A 15,305-nucleotide genomic window follows, 5' to 3' on the forward strand; every position below is an offset into this window, starting at 1 on the left:
CGGCGTAGTACAATTGATTGAAAATTTTCAGATTTAATTTATTTTAAAAAATTCATCCCTATACCAAGAAAGCTCCCGAGCAACACGAAACTATTAAAAATATGGCCTCAAACAATTAAGATCAAGATTTCAACAAAGTTTAATTAATTCCAATAATTGTTCATTTTGTGAGTTTTCAGTTTCATTGTTGCTTAGACTTAAATTTTCAAAAACAATTTTTCTAGCAAAAAGTTAGGTTCTCAATATTTTGTCTGCTAAAAACTAAAGCTCAAGCAGTAAAAAAAGATTTAGTTTTTTGACCGAAAAAATAACAAAGAAGCACAAAACATAGTTCAACCACTGATTTTGGTCGTATTTTTATTTTTTCTGAAAATGATTTTCATATGAAGACTGCATTGGATGTTTAGGTCTATCATAGATTTTAGTTTTTAAATAACCTTTTTTTTCTTCACATAGCTTCTAATCTTTGGAAAACTAGAATATTTGGAAAATTTTATCGTTTGTTTTGATTATTATAAAAAGCGTGAAAACGTGAAATAAGTACGTGACCTTAAAATGGGAATTGCTTGTTATGTAAACAAGTTTGTTTTGATAACAATATGTTTGCCAGAACGACAAAAACAAACTGAAAAAGGGTTTGATTTAGTTTGAATTTGATTCAAAGTCAGCGATGGCTCCCAACAGCACTCCTCCGCCAACCTTCTTCGGAAGAATCGTGTTCCATCTCACATCCGACGATGTCTTCCGTACCGCCATCTTTGCCTTCATCGCATCGTTTACTGTGATTGCTGCAGTGGCTTCTGTGACTGGAAGCTTCCTTGTAGGGCTTCTCGCAAGTGTGATCGTTCTTTTGGTGGCTTATGCAGTTGGCGAAAGTTGTGAATTCATCAACAATCAGATTCTGATGCCGGCCGCGTTTTTGGGATGTGTAAGTTTTTTTCCTGGTTTTTTAAAAGTTTTTCGCTAGGCAATTTCAATATTTTAAATTTTCCAGGCAGTCGCAGTGAACTTGGTCTACACGGTAGCTCACGAAGGAGAGCTCTGGGAATATTTTTCTCGATATTTCCTCTTCCTCTCCGTGTTCCATTTCTCCGAATTCGTCTTCACAGCACTGACCAATCGCCGAACTCTTGGACCCGATTCGTTCCTTTTGAAGCATTCTTTTGGATATTGGCTTGCTGCATCCATTGGTTGGATTGAGTTTTTGATTGAGGTAAGAATAAACTTTTAAGTGTAAACAAACTAAGACACATGTCTTGTTAGTAGAATATCAAAAATTCAAATAAAACATTTTAACAGTTGTGTCGTTCCAGGCCAACTTCTACCCCGAAATCAAGATGTATTCGGTTCTCTGGATTGGAACATTCGGTTGTATCATTGGAGAGATTGTCAGAAAAGTCGGTATGGTTCATGCTGGATTGGCATTCACTCATCTTATGGCAAGGACCAAAAGATCAGGCCACACTCTTATCAATACCGGGATCTACGCGTACATGCGCCATCCTGGATATTTTGGTTGGTGATTTTGGAATTTTTTAGAAATATAAATACTTTTATTTTTCAGGTTGGTTCATTTGGGCTGTCTCGACTCAAATTGTTCTCTGTAATCCAATTTCCTTTGTTATCTACACTTTTGTCACGTGGCGTTTCTTCGCCAACCGAATCGAAATTGAAGAGAAGGATTTGATTTCATTCTTTGGTGATGATTATGCCGAGTATCAACGCAAAACTTGGTCTGGAGTTCCATTTGCTCGTGGATATCAGAAGCCATAAATTGATAAAATAATAATAATTCGTCTTGTTTTATTCTTGCTAGAAAAATCTAATAAAGGTTAATAACCGCAAACTTGTAGTTCTGATTATTTTTCAAGTTTAAGGATTTGAATTTTGGAAACTGGAATTAGTTTTCAACTTTTGCAATCAATAGTCAATATGGAAAAACAAATAGTTACGCATTATTTCCCATATCAATTTCTGTTCTAGCCCTTCTGCTTAATTTGAAAAATACTTGTTCTTGCGTGACAATATAAAGAATTACCATATTGATCAAGGCGTGCTATTCTAATTTACGAAAAGAAAAAATGTTGTTCAAAAAGTTCAAAGAAAATCACTATTTGATTTATTCCCTGATTGTTGTAAAGAAAAGCTGAAGCGGATAAAAGAAGAAGATGAGTGTTACAGTTGAGCAGGTAAGTCAACTTTTTTCAAAGCTTAGCACGTTCAACGCTGACTCTTTCAGGAAGCTTATGAAATGCCAGCTGACAATAAAAAAGTCATGCTGAAAATCGAAGAAGTACATCTTCACTCGTGTGGCGTCTTCAGCAATGTCTACAAAGGAATACTCCGAGAGCCATATGAGAAGAAGATCGCCATCAAGAAAAGTTGGCCGGAAAAGGGAGAACGCAATTTCGAGTTCATCTTCTTGACGGGTCGCGAACGGGCTAAACACAAGAACGTGATTCATATGATTTTTGCGTTTAGCCACAGTTATGACACAAAGGTTTGCCACAAAGCACTTTCGTAGAATTCAAGGAACTCCTGAATTTCCAGGTTTGTGAATCCTACGTCTTCGACTTTATGCCAAACACCTTGGCCGAAGTGATTCGCCAGAAGCTCACGGACCTCGACATTCGCCTTTACACGTGGCAAATATTCTCCGGATTGAAATACCTGGAGGAACACAAGGTTGTCCATCGAGACCTGAAGCCGGTGAACATTCTGGTTGATCATGACACCGCATTCCTGAAGATCAGTGACTTCGGGTCAGCAAAGATCATCGTGAAGGGGAAGGCAAACAACTTCTATCAGGTCACACGCTTCTACAGACCGCCCGAATTGTTGATGAAAGCAATGGAATACAATTCCACAGTTGGTTAGTTGACATTTCCTCAGTTTAATGCAAACTGTTTTATGAATTCCAGATGTATGGTCTGCCGGATGTATCATGGCAGAGATGGTGAAGCGTCATGTGGTTTTCCCGGGAAGAGATAGTGCTCATCAGTTGAAACTCTACTGCCGCTGCTTTGGTGCCCCAAATGAGCAAGACATTAGTGCGATGAAGGGAGAAAAATTGGAGAAAGAGTATTGGAAGTTTACGAAAGGATTCGGACTTCAAAGAGTACGAGCATTATTCACAATTAGGAATAATTGAATATTTTTGTAGCTTGTGAACGATATCTCACCTGATCAGCTACAGTTCATCAAGAGAATCCTGGTGTATGCTCCCGAGAAACGTCTTCGTGGCAAACAATTGCTTCAGGACGACTTCTTCCGTCCGCTCTTCAAAGCTGGAGCAGTTCGTCACAACGGACAGAAGATTTCTGACGTCATAACTGCTGCTGATTACAAGCGAGCTGCTGAGTATGTGTACCTGAGAAAAGTATTATAGTGAACATTTATCTTACTTTCAGAAACGAAGAATCCTCCGCATGCCGTCTCGCGCAATTGGTCAAGACGGACAACAAGGATCTTGGGATTCCGTATTGTGAGAAGAGCAACTCATATGAGAATGTTTATGCGAGAAGATCAACTCTTATCCCGGTTAGCATTCAATATAAACGACCATCTAATCTAAAAATTATTACAGAAAGAGCAGAAGATGGCTCGTGACAACAAGTCGAAAGAGGACAGCTCTGACGATCGACGTGTTGCACCTTCTAGTGGAGAGGCTCCTTCGGCTCCTGGCAAGCGTTCCGAGTCCAACAAGACCGCGGCAATCGCCAAGAAATCGACAATGAAGTCGGTGATGAACGCACCACCGCCCCGTCAGAAACCAGAATAGTACTACTTGATATTTAGTGTAGAGTTTTTTAGGAAATAAAGAATAGCGAGAGTTGTGAACTGCAATGGCAAACTGTTCCGTTCGAAGTTTTATAGTATCTAACTAGCAGACGGTAGACATTTTTGAACTGACAGTGAGAGAACTATAACGTTGAATAATCCTTATGAAATATTCACCTCCTGCTGATTTCTTATGTACCTCTTCAAACATCTATTTTGAATTAGTCTTACTAGCTCTATGAAGCTTTAAAATTGAGAATTCTCTTGGCTTTTTATGCTATACTTCTTTTGATACCTCTATTGATCCAACTTCTTAGATGAGCAGAGAAACTTGAACGCTTTTATGAAGTTCCAAGAAGATTCTGCAAATAGTTGATTAACAAGCGAACTTCCATAGAAAACTTTAATTCCGCTAAACAAGTTTTAAATAATTCAAATTTTAAAAATATATTTCAGGATATACTTTGATCGTGACTTGAACAGGTGCAGTTTTCCTTTATTCTTCCAAAGTCAACGACAATTAAAAATAATCTTTACTTCGTTACTCAACCATTTGTGAACTCTATAGCTTCTAGGAAAGAGGAAAAAGTTGTCTTTTTTACGCCACTTCTCGATCAAAAACCAAACCTTTATTCCGAACAAAAGAGAGAACTCTTTTCTTTTTTCAAATAAACTTCAAAACTCAATAAACTATGAACATTGACTGAGCCTACCGTAGTTGGAAAAAGCTTGTGCTCTCAAAGAATTAGAGCCATAGAAAATTAGATTTATTGAATAAGGGAAAATTCTTGAGGGGTGGGTGAATTAATATTCTAGGTCAATAAATCAAATTTAGCTATGACTCATGCTTCAGGTAATAAAAGTTTTCATTTAAAGCAGAATTACGGAAAATATAGTCAAAATGCATCGGCTTATCAGATATCAGATATCATTCAACATTCCACAAGAAATTTTACCATATCCCAGTTCTGCAAGCACTGACTCATTTTCTTCAAAATTACACCTGTTTAACAATTTTCAGAAAAGCACCAAATTTTTTCGCAATTAGAAATTCTAGTTCTAGGGAAACATTGCAGTAGAAGAAAAAACGGGAGTGATTAATTTTACTGAATTCTTTTTCGGAATTCTTTTCCAGAAATTAGACCAATGAAGTCATTTTTGGCAAATGGTACGCAAGAAGAGGACGGGGAATGAAAAAAAGTTCATTCGTAAAACTTTTCTCCAAAATTTATTTATTTTTAATAAAATTTGAATTCCCTTCAGTTTCAGAAACATCACTTGCCGAGTTCATCATTTCTATCATCCCAATTCCATATCCAATTCCTGAATCATATCCTTGTCTAGACAATAAGTACATTTATTTTATAACCTACTACAACTCATACATCCTCACTCTCTTTTACTTTTCAGTTAACTAATTCCCAAGTCATGTTCAATCCAATGATCACAAATTTCTCAAAACTGAAATGTGAATCTCCTCTAATTTCACGAATTTATCACAGCTTAATCTCTCAAAAACAAACCCCTACTCCCTCATAGCAGAGAAAGAAAAAAAAGCTCTGAAATTTTTTTGGATACTCTGTTTTTGCTGCTCCATTTGAGCCCACGAGTCGCGTAAGAGAGCCGCGCGCGCCGGCTCCTCCCTGCTCTCAAAACTCTTTCACCGTCGGCGTCTCCGTCGTCTATCGATTCAGAAGACGTCGGTGCCCAGAGCCGACGTGAAGCCGACTCATTCTAGGATGCGGGCGTCCACCGCTTGCCTCGTCGCGCTTCTCGCGCCCTTTTATATTTCCGCTTTGCCAGTTGAATATTTCTACGGGGATGAACAACAGCCAATTGAGGAGGGAGCCGAGAACAGTGCAGTATTTGAACAAGATAGGGAGCTGGTTAGTTTCTCATTTTTATTTTAGCTAGTTTTTTTATTCGAAAGGTAAGGGCTGAAACTGTTTGTCTGAAAATTTCTGACTTACTGTTTTTTTTAAATATTTCTTTTGAAAGAAGCTTTCTTATTCAAATTCTTGTAGCCACTGATATCAACTATCATTTAACGTTTTTGATAACCCACGCACACGACATTCCCTGGCTAGGTATATGTATCAACTCACTGGTGTTACTTTCTTAGAATGCATGCCAGTTACTCACACTTTCCGATTTCTATATAGACTTCCGTGTTCAAGTTTCGCATTCTTGGAAGTCAGAAGTTCTGCTAAAAGATTTTGTATATATTTTCAATAAACTAACTGAACTGTGTTCCCAATGTGGGTTTTTTCCGGATCTTAATTGATAAGTTCTAAACTTTGCACAGTTTTTGAAAGAACTTTTCTCATGTTGAAAAATAACTTACTCTCTATTCGTCACTTTTCAATATTTCGCTGGCTTCGTTTTCCAATTTCTCATTATTCTTGTTTTCGGCTTCAACCGAAATTAGGATACATTGTAGTGTGAACCTAGCGAATTTGAGGTCAATTTCTTGCTGAGATCTCGAGTTTACATGAGCCCAGTAAACTTTAACCTTTAAGATGATCGGAGATTATTTTTTATGACAGAAAGTATTTCCTTTGTCATTCTGAACATAGTTAGTTTTGTGATGTGACCATAATGTCTGAAGACCAGTTGCCTGTTCCTAGTAGGCACTGCCTATTACAGTTGTCATCCTTTTGAAATTTAATAGCTACTCAATTTATTGTATGTGCACTTTTTCAAACACCGAAAGCTTCAGTTGAAAAGCACGTAGGCAGGCAGGCATGAGATAGATACGAAGGCGCGTACATGTGCCTGCCTGCAGTTTATATGCATTAAAAAGCACATGCTGCACGCAGCACAAATCTTACCATTCAAAATGCTCACATTGCAGCCGTTTGTGAGTCAAGTGCGCCCTAAAGATGATGCTCCTTTAAGGAATGTCATAGAAGTGATACTTGAGACAAAATGAATGATTAATAGCTTTTTTTCATGCTGAAAACGTAGGCTTCATAAATAATTTAAATCTTCCATCTTTGCTCTCGAATTTCCTAGCATTTCAGAAAACCACCGTTCTCCAAACTCCAAATGTCTGGTAGAGAACTTTCAAATGAATGTAAATTTGCCTTCGGCCATTTAACATCTCTCTTCCTCTTTCCAATTTTGTTGAATGACGTCATTTGGTTCTCTAGTGTCTCTTCTCTTGAGTACACTCCTATAGATTTGACTAGAAAAGAGGCAACGAGTGTTTCTTGGAATCCCAAAAATGTCAGTTAAAATATTGTTTGCAAGATCTCATAGATGCTAATCAAAAACTAAAAATTGGAGAAAACGGGGACAAGATTTTGAGGCATTTGAAGTTCTCCTAACGCCTACGCCTACATAACTACATTTGCCTACTACAGCCAAATTTCCTGTCATCCTTTTCAAATTTAATAGATACATTCCATCAGTTTATTAATTTAGGCAGGCATGAGGTAGGTACGCATGCGTAAGCATCGACCTGCCTACAGTTAATAGGCAATGTAATTTTACAAGTGCTCCACATGACGCCTATTCTATTTTACATTTCAAGTAAAATTATCGACTGTTTCTCGCACGGACACCGCCTCTGAAAAAGTTGACCTAAACCTCGGCAGTTTGAAAAATAGAAACGGAAAATGCTTCCTACCAATGAGAAAAATTTCAAATTATACATCAAAGTAAATACTAACATCGTGGCTAAATTCATCATTTTCCGTACAAAATCTGCAAAAACGCCATCCGATTTTGTTTTTTTCTTCTGCTAAAAAACCAAACAAAAAAGAGAAATTTAATACGGAAACATGTGTGGGCTGATGTGAAGATTGGAAGTATAATATTCCTGAGATGAGCCAAAAAAACGAGCTCATTTCGAATTTTCATGTCATCTCCACATCCTCATCTCCCTGTTCGTTGAAAATGTATGAGCCGCCGCTTTCACACGGGGCTCTTTCATGAGTCAGAACTCGAGGCTCATTAGTCGCACAAAGTGTGTGTTTTTTGTGTGTGAGTGTGTGTGTGTGTGTGTGTGTGTGTGTGTGTCTGTCAGGCATTATATAGCAATATAAAGAAGAATACTCACGAACAGGGGGCAATAACAACTTTGTCTCTTACTCATGAAAACGGAAACAAGGAAATTGGTTCTGAAAGGGTGGAGGGTGAGAAAATTGAGAAAAAAAGAGGAGAAACGGAAATACAAAAAGTTCTTCGAGCTTAAGCTTGTTCCGCTCATGATCTTGAGCAGCATGACTTTTGCTTTCAATTTTATGTGTGAGCATGGGGAAACTAAATTTCTGGAAACTTCTAGCATCACTTTTAGTAAGAGCACCTCTTCCCGCATCTTCACTGAGCCTCCTGGGCCCTAGCGGCAGAAATTTGACAAAATTTGGCACATAATTTACAGACTATTTGTATGATAAATTTCATTAAAAAGTCTATCAAAATTTTCTCAAAATGTCTGAAATTATTTGAAAGTTGGCAATTTTCCAAAGCTTTTACTGATAATTTTGAAACTTACGACACACTTTAAACATTTAAAACCCCTCATTAAATCTAGACTAACACCAGTTTTCTAAACATAATATTTTTCAGATTGGACTATTCAACCCCAGCAAAGAAATCGGTCAAGTGAGCGGTTTGGCAGTGAACAAAAATGGACATATCGTTGCATTCCATAGATCAGGTCGTGTTTGGGATGAGAAGAGCTTCAATGATCACGAGACATTCAATAAGGATTTGGGAGTGATTAATAACAAGACCATCGCAATTATTTCAAGAGAAAAGAAAGTGATTGATGAGTTCGGAGCAGGGCTCTTCTACATGCCACATGGTCTGACAATTGACAATAATGGTGATTATTGGGTGACTGATGTTGGAAGTCATCAAGTACATAAAATCGATGCAAAGACACAAAAGATAGTGATGAGCTTGGGTGAGAAAATGGTTCCCGGAGAGGATCAAGCTCATTTCTGCAAGCCAACTGATGTGGCAGTGGCTAAGAATGGTCATATCTTTGTGGCCGATGGGTACTGTAACAGCCGTATTCTCAAGTTTGACGCCAAGGGAAATCTGATGGCTCAGATCAATGCAGCTACTGGTAAGGGAGAAGGGGAGAAACATATTTGGAAATTTTTGAGTTTTTTTTTTCCAGCAAAAAAAAACTGTAGAACCTGCACCTCCATTTAAGATAGTTTTCGCAAATTTCAAAACGTTTTTTCTGTGAAAAAGTTTAACACATGGCCGAGTTATTTTGTTTTTCTAGGCCACCGTTTTCAACTTCTTCGCATTTGTCGATTTACGCATCTTGTGTACTTCTCTAGAAGAAGTGTGAATTTTTTGCGTAACGGTTTTGGCATATTTATGAAAAAAATTATTTAATTTGTAAAATTTTCAAATTCATTTCGAGGTGTTGACTACCTGCGTAAATCGACACATGGCCGTGGCCGCGTTTCCGTATTTTTTTATACTTTTTTAATTTTCTATAAGGCTTTTCTAGTTGCTCATTGAGCCCTACGCTGCTTTCAGCTCAAAATCTAATCAAATTAGACTAAAACATCCCTTTTCGATCAAGAATTGCTGAGCAAAACCTTGAAAAGATCTCATTATTCTGATGCACATGTAATCCATTATTTCAAATGAATAATCCAATCCAAAATATAAATATTTCTGAATTGATTTTTGATCAAACAACTCTTTTCAGAAGAAAACCAACCATCTGAATTCGTCGTTCCACACTCTTTGTCTCTCATTGAGGATATGAATATTGTCTGCGTTGCTGACAGGTTAGTCTTCATTTCTTGAACTTTTGCGCGTAAAATTTGTTGTCTTCAAAACTGACTCAATGCGTCATAATTGGCACGTAAGTTTAGTATAAACTCGTTCTTTATTCTGGGGACGCAGAAGGATCTCGACATGGAAACGCGCTCCACGGATAATTGAAAACGCACCGCCCCCGAACCATGGGTCTCGTTAGGTATTTGGTAGGAAACCCGTTAATTCAAACGGGTTTCTTTGGTTTCGGAAATTTTGAAGCATTTTCGCTTTTTTTTCAATTATTTTATTGAATCGAAATGATTTTAAATAATTTTTTGAACATAGCATTATGAATTTTATATCATCAATTTCGACATACAAATTATTTTAAAAAACGAAAAATTTGCTGCCAAAAACCTAACGAGACCCAACGTTTAGGGACGGAGCCAATTTAATTTGCCATGGAGCGCGTTTCTAGATCAATTTCAAAAGTGAATAAAACGAAAGAAGAGATAACTATTAATTTATTATAAGTACACCCATTTTGATGAGAAAATATGCAAATTTTATTGAAAATAATATCTCAAAACTAATTTTCAGAGAAAACCAGCGTGTTCAATGCTTCTCAGCTGGTCTTTCGGAGGGAGATCGTACACTTCCAACAGGAATTCCAATAACTTCGGCCACCGACATTGGCCGTGTGTTCGCAATTCGAGAGCGTGAGCACTATCTGATTGGTGTGACGGGTAACAGTGAAGACGTTGAAGCACAAATGTTCTCAATTGATATGCAAACTGGAAAGACTGAGACATTCGCAAAAGGAGTTCGTAATACTCATGCACTTGCAATTGCTGCCGACGGAGTCATGTTCGTGTCACAGTTGGAGCCAAGCAGAATTCTTGAGATCAGACTTTTGTAATCTAATTTTTGTCATCATCGTTGTCGCTGAAAACAAAAGAAGAGAGAAAAATGAATTTTTATTTAATGTTATTCCCAAGAGTGTTTCTTTTTTCGCCTTTCATTGACATTTATTAGCATCTTTGCTGATGTTTGTATTGGTTTTTTGAGAGAGAGACAAAGGAGAACTTCTTCGAATGATACAAATCACCCGATACAGGAATCTATAGGGGAATTAAATTAGATCGGGGATATTCCGAGAAATATACATTGGGTTTGGACAAGTGTGTGTGTGTGGGATGGAGAGAACGGGGCAACATCATGGTGGGTAGTACAAAATGTGTGTCGATGGGGGATACAAGATGACTGAGAAGTGAGGAATCTACTTTGGTATTTCAAATTATTCTTTTTTTTTTGGAGATGAATGATTACTACGAAAATTGGGAGAGCAACTCGTCGAACGTTTGGGGGGAATTTTGGGGGGGTTTTCTAGTCATGGTTTATATCAGATAAGATATATGACAAAAATATTATGAGCTGTTTAAGCTTGAGTTAGGGGTTGAACATCGGTTGGAAGACGAGTGTATGGTGGTGGACGAGTGAAGTCAACAGCGAAGGCGACTGATGTCGATTGGAGTTGTTGGCCGATAGCTTCAGCAACCTGGAAATATATCGTGAAATTTTATTGTGCAAAAATGGAGAATTTTTCTAATTTTTCTCCAAAGCTACATTGCAATCTGAGACTTTTTGGAAACATTTTTAAAGATTTTTTTGCTAAAAATACCGAATATAACTGTAAAAATGTTTTTAGAATTTTCCTGAATTTTTTTAATATTCTTTTTCAATTTTGAAACAAAAAAGGTTCATTTATTTTCGAATTACCGCGCAAATGAGTGACAAATTGGGTTTGCTTCATTTTTGTCTTATAATGTGAAACATAATTAGTCAACTTTTTTTTTCGCGTTTTTCACGATTTTTAGTTTTCTTTGCGGTAATTCCAAAATAATTCAGCCCTTTTTATTTTGATTGGCGAAATTTTTTTTAATTATCTAAAATTAAGAAATATTATATAACAAGTTATATTCAGTATAGTATATTGGGACGTCGGTTTTCGGTTCTCGTTGTTTTTGAGAGAAAATCGAAAAATTTTAAATTTAAAAAAAACTAAAATTTTCGATTTTCCGAAAAATCAAAATTATTCAACTTACATTCTTGTCTCCGTAGAACGAATAGCACTTGCAGACAACCTTCATGCACCAGACATGGACGAGAACTCCTGTGAAATGAATAAGAATGGCTGAAGCTGGATTCTCTCCATTCATATTCTGGTACGACTTGGTATCCACAAAGTTGATGATATCAAGTGATATTTGGAAGATTGCCAAGAATAAGGCTATGGCAGCAAATGCGATGTACGGAATGAGAAGGGATCGGCGGTTGGTACGAACTCCGTGGAGCATCATGAGAACCTGAAAATAAAATTTATAAGAAGTCTGAAAAACCAAAAAAAAAAACTAACGAGTCCGAGTTGAAGTGTGAGAGCTGAGAGCAATGAGGATACATAACGGGCCATGTAGTAGTTGATTGACCATTCTTTCGATCCTTCCGTCGTGTCTTCCACTTTCAGTGCTGATGTGTAGGCGAACAGAAGTGAGATCGAGAAGAGGGCGATGACAAATAATTGGGTCATTCCAATGTACTTGGTTGCCTGGAAGATTGATCATTTTTCTAAGTATGTTATTTAATTTTCTGATAACGTATCAATTTTTATTAAAGGTGGATTACCGAAATTTTTTGAATTTAAAGCTGAGACTATTCTTTTTAACCCTGAACTTTGAACAACCATAACCTTTTTCGGAGAAATTTTCAGAACATTTCATTTTGAATTTCGGTAGTTTTTGGTCATTTTGGGTCTAACAAAATTTCATTCTGATGTTCTTATTCTTAAAAACCAATTCCAGAAAATTATTAATATAATCCTTTTTCTTCGGATTTGATTACATTATTTTTTCATAAACTAATCCGATGGAATCCTTACAAAAACAATGCATTTCCTTTATTAAATCCGTTTTTTTTTTCATTTCAAAAATTTAAAAATACAAGAGTCAAAATCAATGAATATTTATAGGATTTCACTCATATTGACGTCAACTGTCTCCAGGTTCAACTCACCTTTGTGACATGGAGTTGTCCACACGCGACGCGATATTTCGGGGCATTGCAGTCCCAGATTGCGTCGACACGGAACTTTCCGCGCGCTTCCTCCGGGCTCTCGTAGCGCGCCGACGAAAATGCGGCAGCCTTCATTTTCTGAAAAAAAAAGATTTTTAGAAGAAAAAACATCCAGAAAAAAATTATTTTGAGACAAATACAAAAATATGTGACAAATAGGAATGGAATGAGAGAACGTATTGGGTAAGATGCTGTAACTTGGTACAAAGAGGGGCCCGAGAGAGAAAACGAGGACGACGATGGCAATGGCAAAGGTATAGAATGTCAAGTGTAAAATAAAAATGAGCGATGATGGAAATTACGAGAAGGTCGGTGGACAGGCGAATGGAGAAAACGAGACGAATCTGTGAAGGGGGAGAGGACGCCAAAGTTCGAAATCAACGGAAAATTAGAAATGATAACAGTGTGTGTGTGTGAAAGGAAATGATGAACGAAATTGGTGTTGGTAGCGACGGCGCGGGGCAGTCAGGTGCGAAGTCAGACAGGTAGAGAGAAAAAGAGATAGCAGTATGGAAGAAAATGTGTGAAATAGTGCAAGGTGGAAGGATGTTGAAATCGATTCCGAAAAATAAACGAATTCAGAGTGACGTACAGGTGGTGTCATCACAATCAGGGCTAAATGAAGAAAAGTTTTTCGAAAAGGGTAAGCGAAAAATGTTATTTTTTCGCCGAAGACATTTAAAAAAATTGAATTTTTTGAAAAACAGGGGTGGTTTTGATAATTTCGAGTGTAAATAGTCATAAGGATTACTGTAGTTTACGGTAAGAGATATTTTGCGCAATACGCATTCTCAAAATATGTTGTTCCCGTAATAAATGCTCACTTTTCTTCGAAAAAAACGAAGTTAAAAACTAAAAATCTACAGCCCAGATCACAATCATTTGGAAGCAACAGACTGTTCATCGACACACTTTCATCGCCGTTTCTGCGATGTTTCATGCTTCATTGCGTTCGTCCACTTTTCCGGAGGTAAGGCTTCTCTCGGAATGGATAGACACGTCACATCTCTTTCTCTTGAAAAGAGGCTTGTCGCAAACAAGACACTTACGTGCTCTCAGGAGCAGCAGGGCAGATGAAAGAAAAGAGCATTGTTTGGTTTGCATGGGTCCTCGTGTGTCTCTCGTTTCCATTCGTGGAGCTTATGAGAATATGCGATGTGGACCCTTCCTTCCGTCTCATTAATTGCACAGAAGCAATTATGAATTTGTGAGCTCGCGCGCTCACGAGTCAAATGAAAAAGTAAGAAATTCGAGAATTTGAAAAAATAAGAGTGGAAAGAGTGAAGAATATGGCTTTGGCTGTTCTCGCTTCAGCGATCAGAAGAAACGCCCACGATTTCAGAAAATTATAGCTCTTTCAGTCACAAGATAATCGCGCACGGGGCTTCTTATGTGATACAAAAAAAAAACAAAAATCGATCAGAATAAATACGATGAAAGTATGATGTTTGCTCCTAAAACAAATTGATAAAAAATTAAGCAAAAATATTTGTGATCGACACAAACACACACACACACACACCAACGACCTCAAAACTTTTGAAAATGACTGGCGCTAAATTCAAAACGGAACAGAAGTTGTATAGTAGTGAGTGTGAAGAGAACCGAAAAACGAACAATTTTTGGTTGCAAAAGTGTTGCGAGACGGTAGACACCGACAAAAGCAAGGAAATTGTACAAAATTTTGATTGAAAACAAAAAAAGTTGTTGCTAGGGGAAGAAAGAGGCTTGAACTTAACCCCAATTGAAATGTGGAAAATGGAGGCGGGGAGTTGGAAGATGTGCTCCGGAGAGCCCTGTCATTTATCAAACTGGATACGTTTCTTTTGGTTGTCGACTTCTTCCGCCTCCCACATACATGGCATTTCGACAAAAGATGGCGAGAAAGTAGGAATATAAAAGACAAAAAAAACTACGCGACTCGACCCAATTTGCATTTTGATTAGTTTTTTGTTTGGTAGGAGGAAGAAGAAAATGATGAGAAACTGAAGCCAAAAAGGTTTCGAGTACTTTTTGATTAGCGCGTGGGAAGTTAGAAGAAGACTGAGCAGCAAAAATAGACAAACCATCGGGAAAAGATGGAGAAATATTGTTTGTGGAACGAAGAAAAAGCCGGACGCGGACGCGCACAATACCATCGGCTCAGCAAACAGACTAGGGAGCAGCGCCCCAAAAAATCAGGGAGAACTGAGATCTTACTGCCAACGACGAGAAGAAACATCTGTTTCGAGAAGAAAAACAGTAAGACGACAAGTGGTCACATCACATGTTCTCTTTAAAAAAAACTGTGAAATTGAAATTCTTCATGAAAGGGGTTATTGAGGACAAAGAACAAATAGTCATAATTGATAAGGAATCTTTTATCAACCGAAAAATGTAGGCGGAGAGAATGATAAAAGACAAAAAAAAGGAGAAATTTAAAATTTGAGGAATATCACGAGAACTCGCAGATATCTATCTAAACATCTAATCTACGACTTGTTTTCTTCAGAAACTCTGATGACGCCTATCCTCGTTTGATTGGCTGTGTCTCTTTTTTTGTTGAAAAGACTAACACAAAAAACAAGTGAGCGTGTATGTGCCCAAAACGAGAGTGACACTCACAAATGGGCCGAGTCAGAAGCATGATGATGATTGCCATAGAGCCACAGGCGTAGCGCATA

At 37.5% G+C, this 15,305-nt stretch overlaps 4 protein-coding genes across 4 annotated transcripts; 3 read left to right on the forward strand and 1 right to left on the reverse strand.

Moving 5' to 3' along the window:
* The first annotated feature begins 590 nt into the window (after positions 1-590).
* icmt-1 (Protein-S-isoprenylcysteine O-methyltransferase) lies at positions 591-1,937 on the forward strand. The gene is made up of 4 exons (NM_059072.4): positions 591-928; positions 995-1,213; positions 1,314-1,515; positions 1,565-1,937. The coding sequence occupies exons 1-4, from the start codon at positions 671-673 to the stop codon at positions 1,771-1,773; spliced, it is 888 nt and encodes a 295-aa protein (NP_491473.1). The 5' UTR covers positions 591-670; the 3' UTR covers positions 1,774-1,937.
* Positions 1,938-2,124: 187 nt separating this feature from the next.
* F21F3.2 (Protein kinase domain-containing protein) lies at positions 2,125-3,846 on the forward strand. The gene is made up of 7 exons (NM_059073.6): positions 2,125-2,189; positions 2,240-2,500; positions 2,551-2,872; positions 2,922-3,118; positions 3,164-3,360; positions 3,411-3,540; positions 3,587-3,846. Exons 1-7 carry the CDS (start codon positions 2,169-2,171, stop codon positions 3,779-3,781), a joined length of 1,323 nt encoding a protein of 440 aa, NP_491474.1. The 5' UTR covers positions 2,125-2,168; the 3' UTR covers positions 3,782-3,846.
* Positions 3,847-5,511: 1,665 nt separating this feature from the next.
* Positions 5,512-10,502, forward strand: pgal-1 (putative peptidyl-alpha-hydroxyglycine alpha-amidating lyase pgal-1). Its single transcript, NM_059074.8, has 4 exons — positions 5,512-5,666; positions 8,353-8,857; positions 9,461-9,542; positions 10,114-10,502. Exons 1-4 carry the CDS (start codon positions 5,520-5,522, stop codon positions 10,430-10,432), a joined length of 1,053 nt encoding a protein of 350 aa, NP_491475.2. The 5' UTR covers positions 5,512-5,519; the 3' UTR covers positions 10,433-10,502.
* Positions 10,478-12,720, reverse strand: F21F3.6 (DUF4149 domain-containing protein). The gene is made up of 4 exons (NM_059075.9): positions 12,583-12,720; positions 11,930-12,118; positions 11,619-11,879; positions 10,478-11,071 (listed from the first exon to the last, which is right to left on the reverse strand). The coding sequence occupies exons 1-4, from the start codon at positions 12,715-12,717 to the stop codon at positions 10,952-10,954; spliced, it is 705 nt and encodes a 234-aa protein (NP_491476.1). The 5' UTR covers positions 12,718-12,720; the 3' UTR covers positions 10,478-10,951.
* Between the last annotated feature and the right edge of the window lie 2,585 nt (positions 12,721-15,305).

Source organism: Caenorhabditis elegans, chromosome I, assembly GCF_000002985.6.
Source record: "Caenorhabditis elegans chromosome I".
Classification (NCBI taxonomy): Eukaryota; Metazoa; Nematoda; class Chromadorea; order Rhabditida; family Rhabditidae; genus Caenorhabditis; species Caenorhabditis elegans.

Coding starts and splice junctions, on each gene's coding strand:
- pgal-1 (NM_059074.8), top strand. CDS start 5,520: ATGCGGGCGTCCACCGCTTGCCTCGTCGCGCTTCTCGCGCCCTTTTAT. Junction 5,667..8,352: donor TTGAACAAGATAGGGAGCTG/GTTAGTTTCTCA, acceptor AATATTTTTCAG/ATTGGACTATTCAACCCCAG. Junction 9,543..10,113: donor ATTGTCTGCGTTGCTGACAG/GTTAGTCTTCAT, acceptor ACTAATTTTCAG/AGAAAACCAGCGTGTTCAAT.
- F21F3.2 (NM_059073.6), top strand. CDS start 2,169: ATGAGTGTTACAGTTGAGCAG. Junction 2,190..2,239: donor TGAGTGTTACAGTTGAGCAG/GTAAGTCAACTT, acceptor TGACTCTTTCAG/GAAGCTTATGAAATGCCAGC. Junction 2,873..2,921: donor GGAATACAATTCCACAGTTG/GTTAGTTGACAT, acceptor TATGAATTCCAG/ATGTATGGTCTGCCGGATGT.
- F21F3.6 (NM_059075.9), bottom strand. CDS start 12,717: ATGAAGGCTGCCGCATTTTCGTCGGCGCGCTACGAGAGCCCGGAGGAA. Junction 12,119..12,582: donor GACAACTCCATGTCACAAAG/GTGAGTTGAACC, acceptor TCAATCTTCCAG/GCAACCAAGTACATTGGAAT. Junction 11,072..11,618: donor CGTTCTACGGAGACAAGAAT/GTAAGTTGAATA, acceptor ATATATTTCCAG/GTTGCTGAAGCTATCGGCCA.
- icmt-1 (NM_059072.4), top strand. CDS start 671: ATGGCTCCCAACAGCACTCCTCCGCCAACCTTCTTCGGAAGAATCGTG. Junction 929..994: donor CGGCCGCGTTTTTGGGATGT/GTAAGTTTTTTT, acceptor TAAATTTTCCAG/GCAGTCGCAGTGAACTTGGT. Junction 1,214..1,313: donor GGATTGAGTTTTTGATTGAG/GTAAGAATAAAC, acceptor GTGTCGTTCCAG/GCCAACTTCTACCCCGAAAT.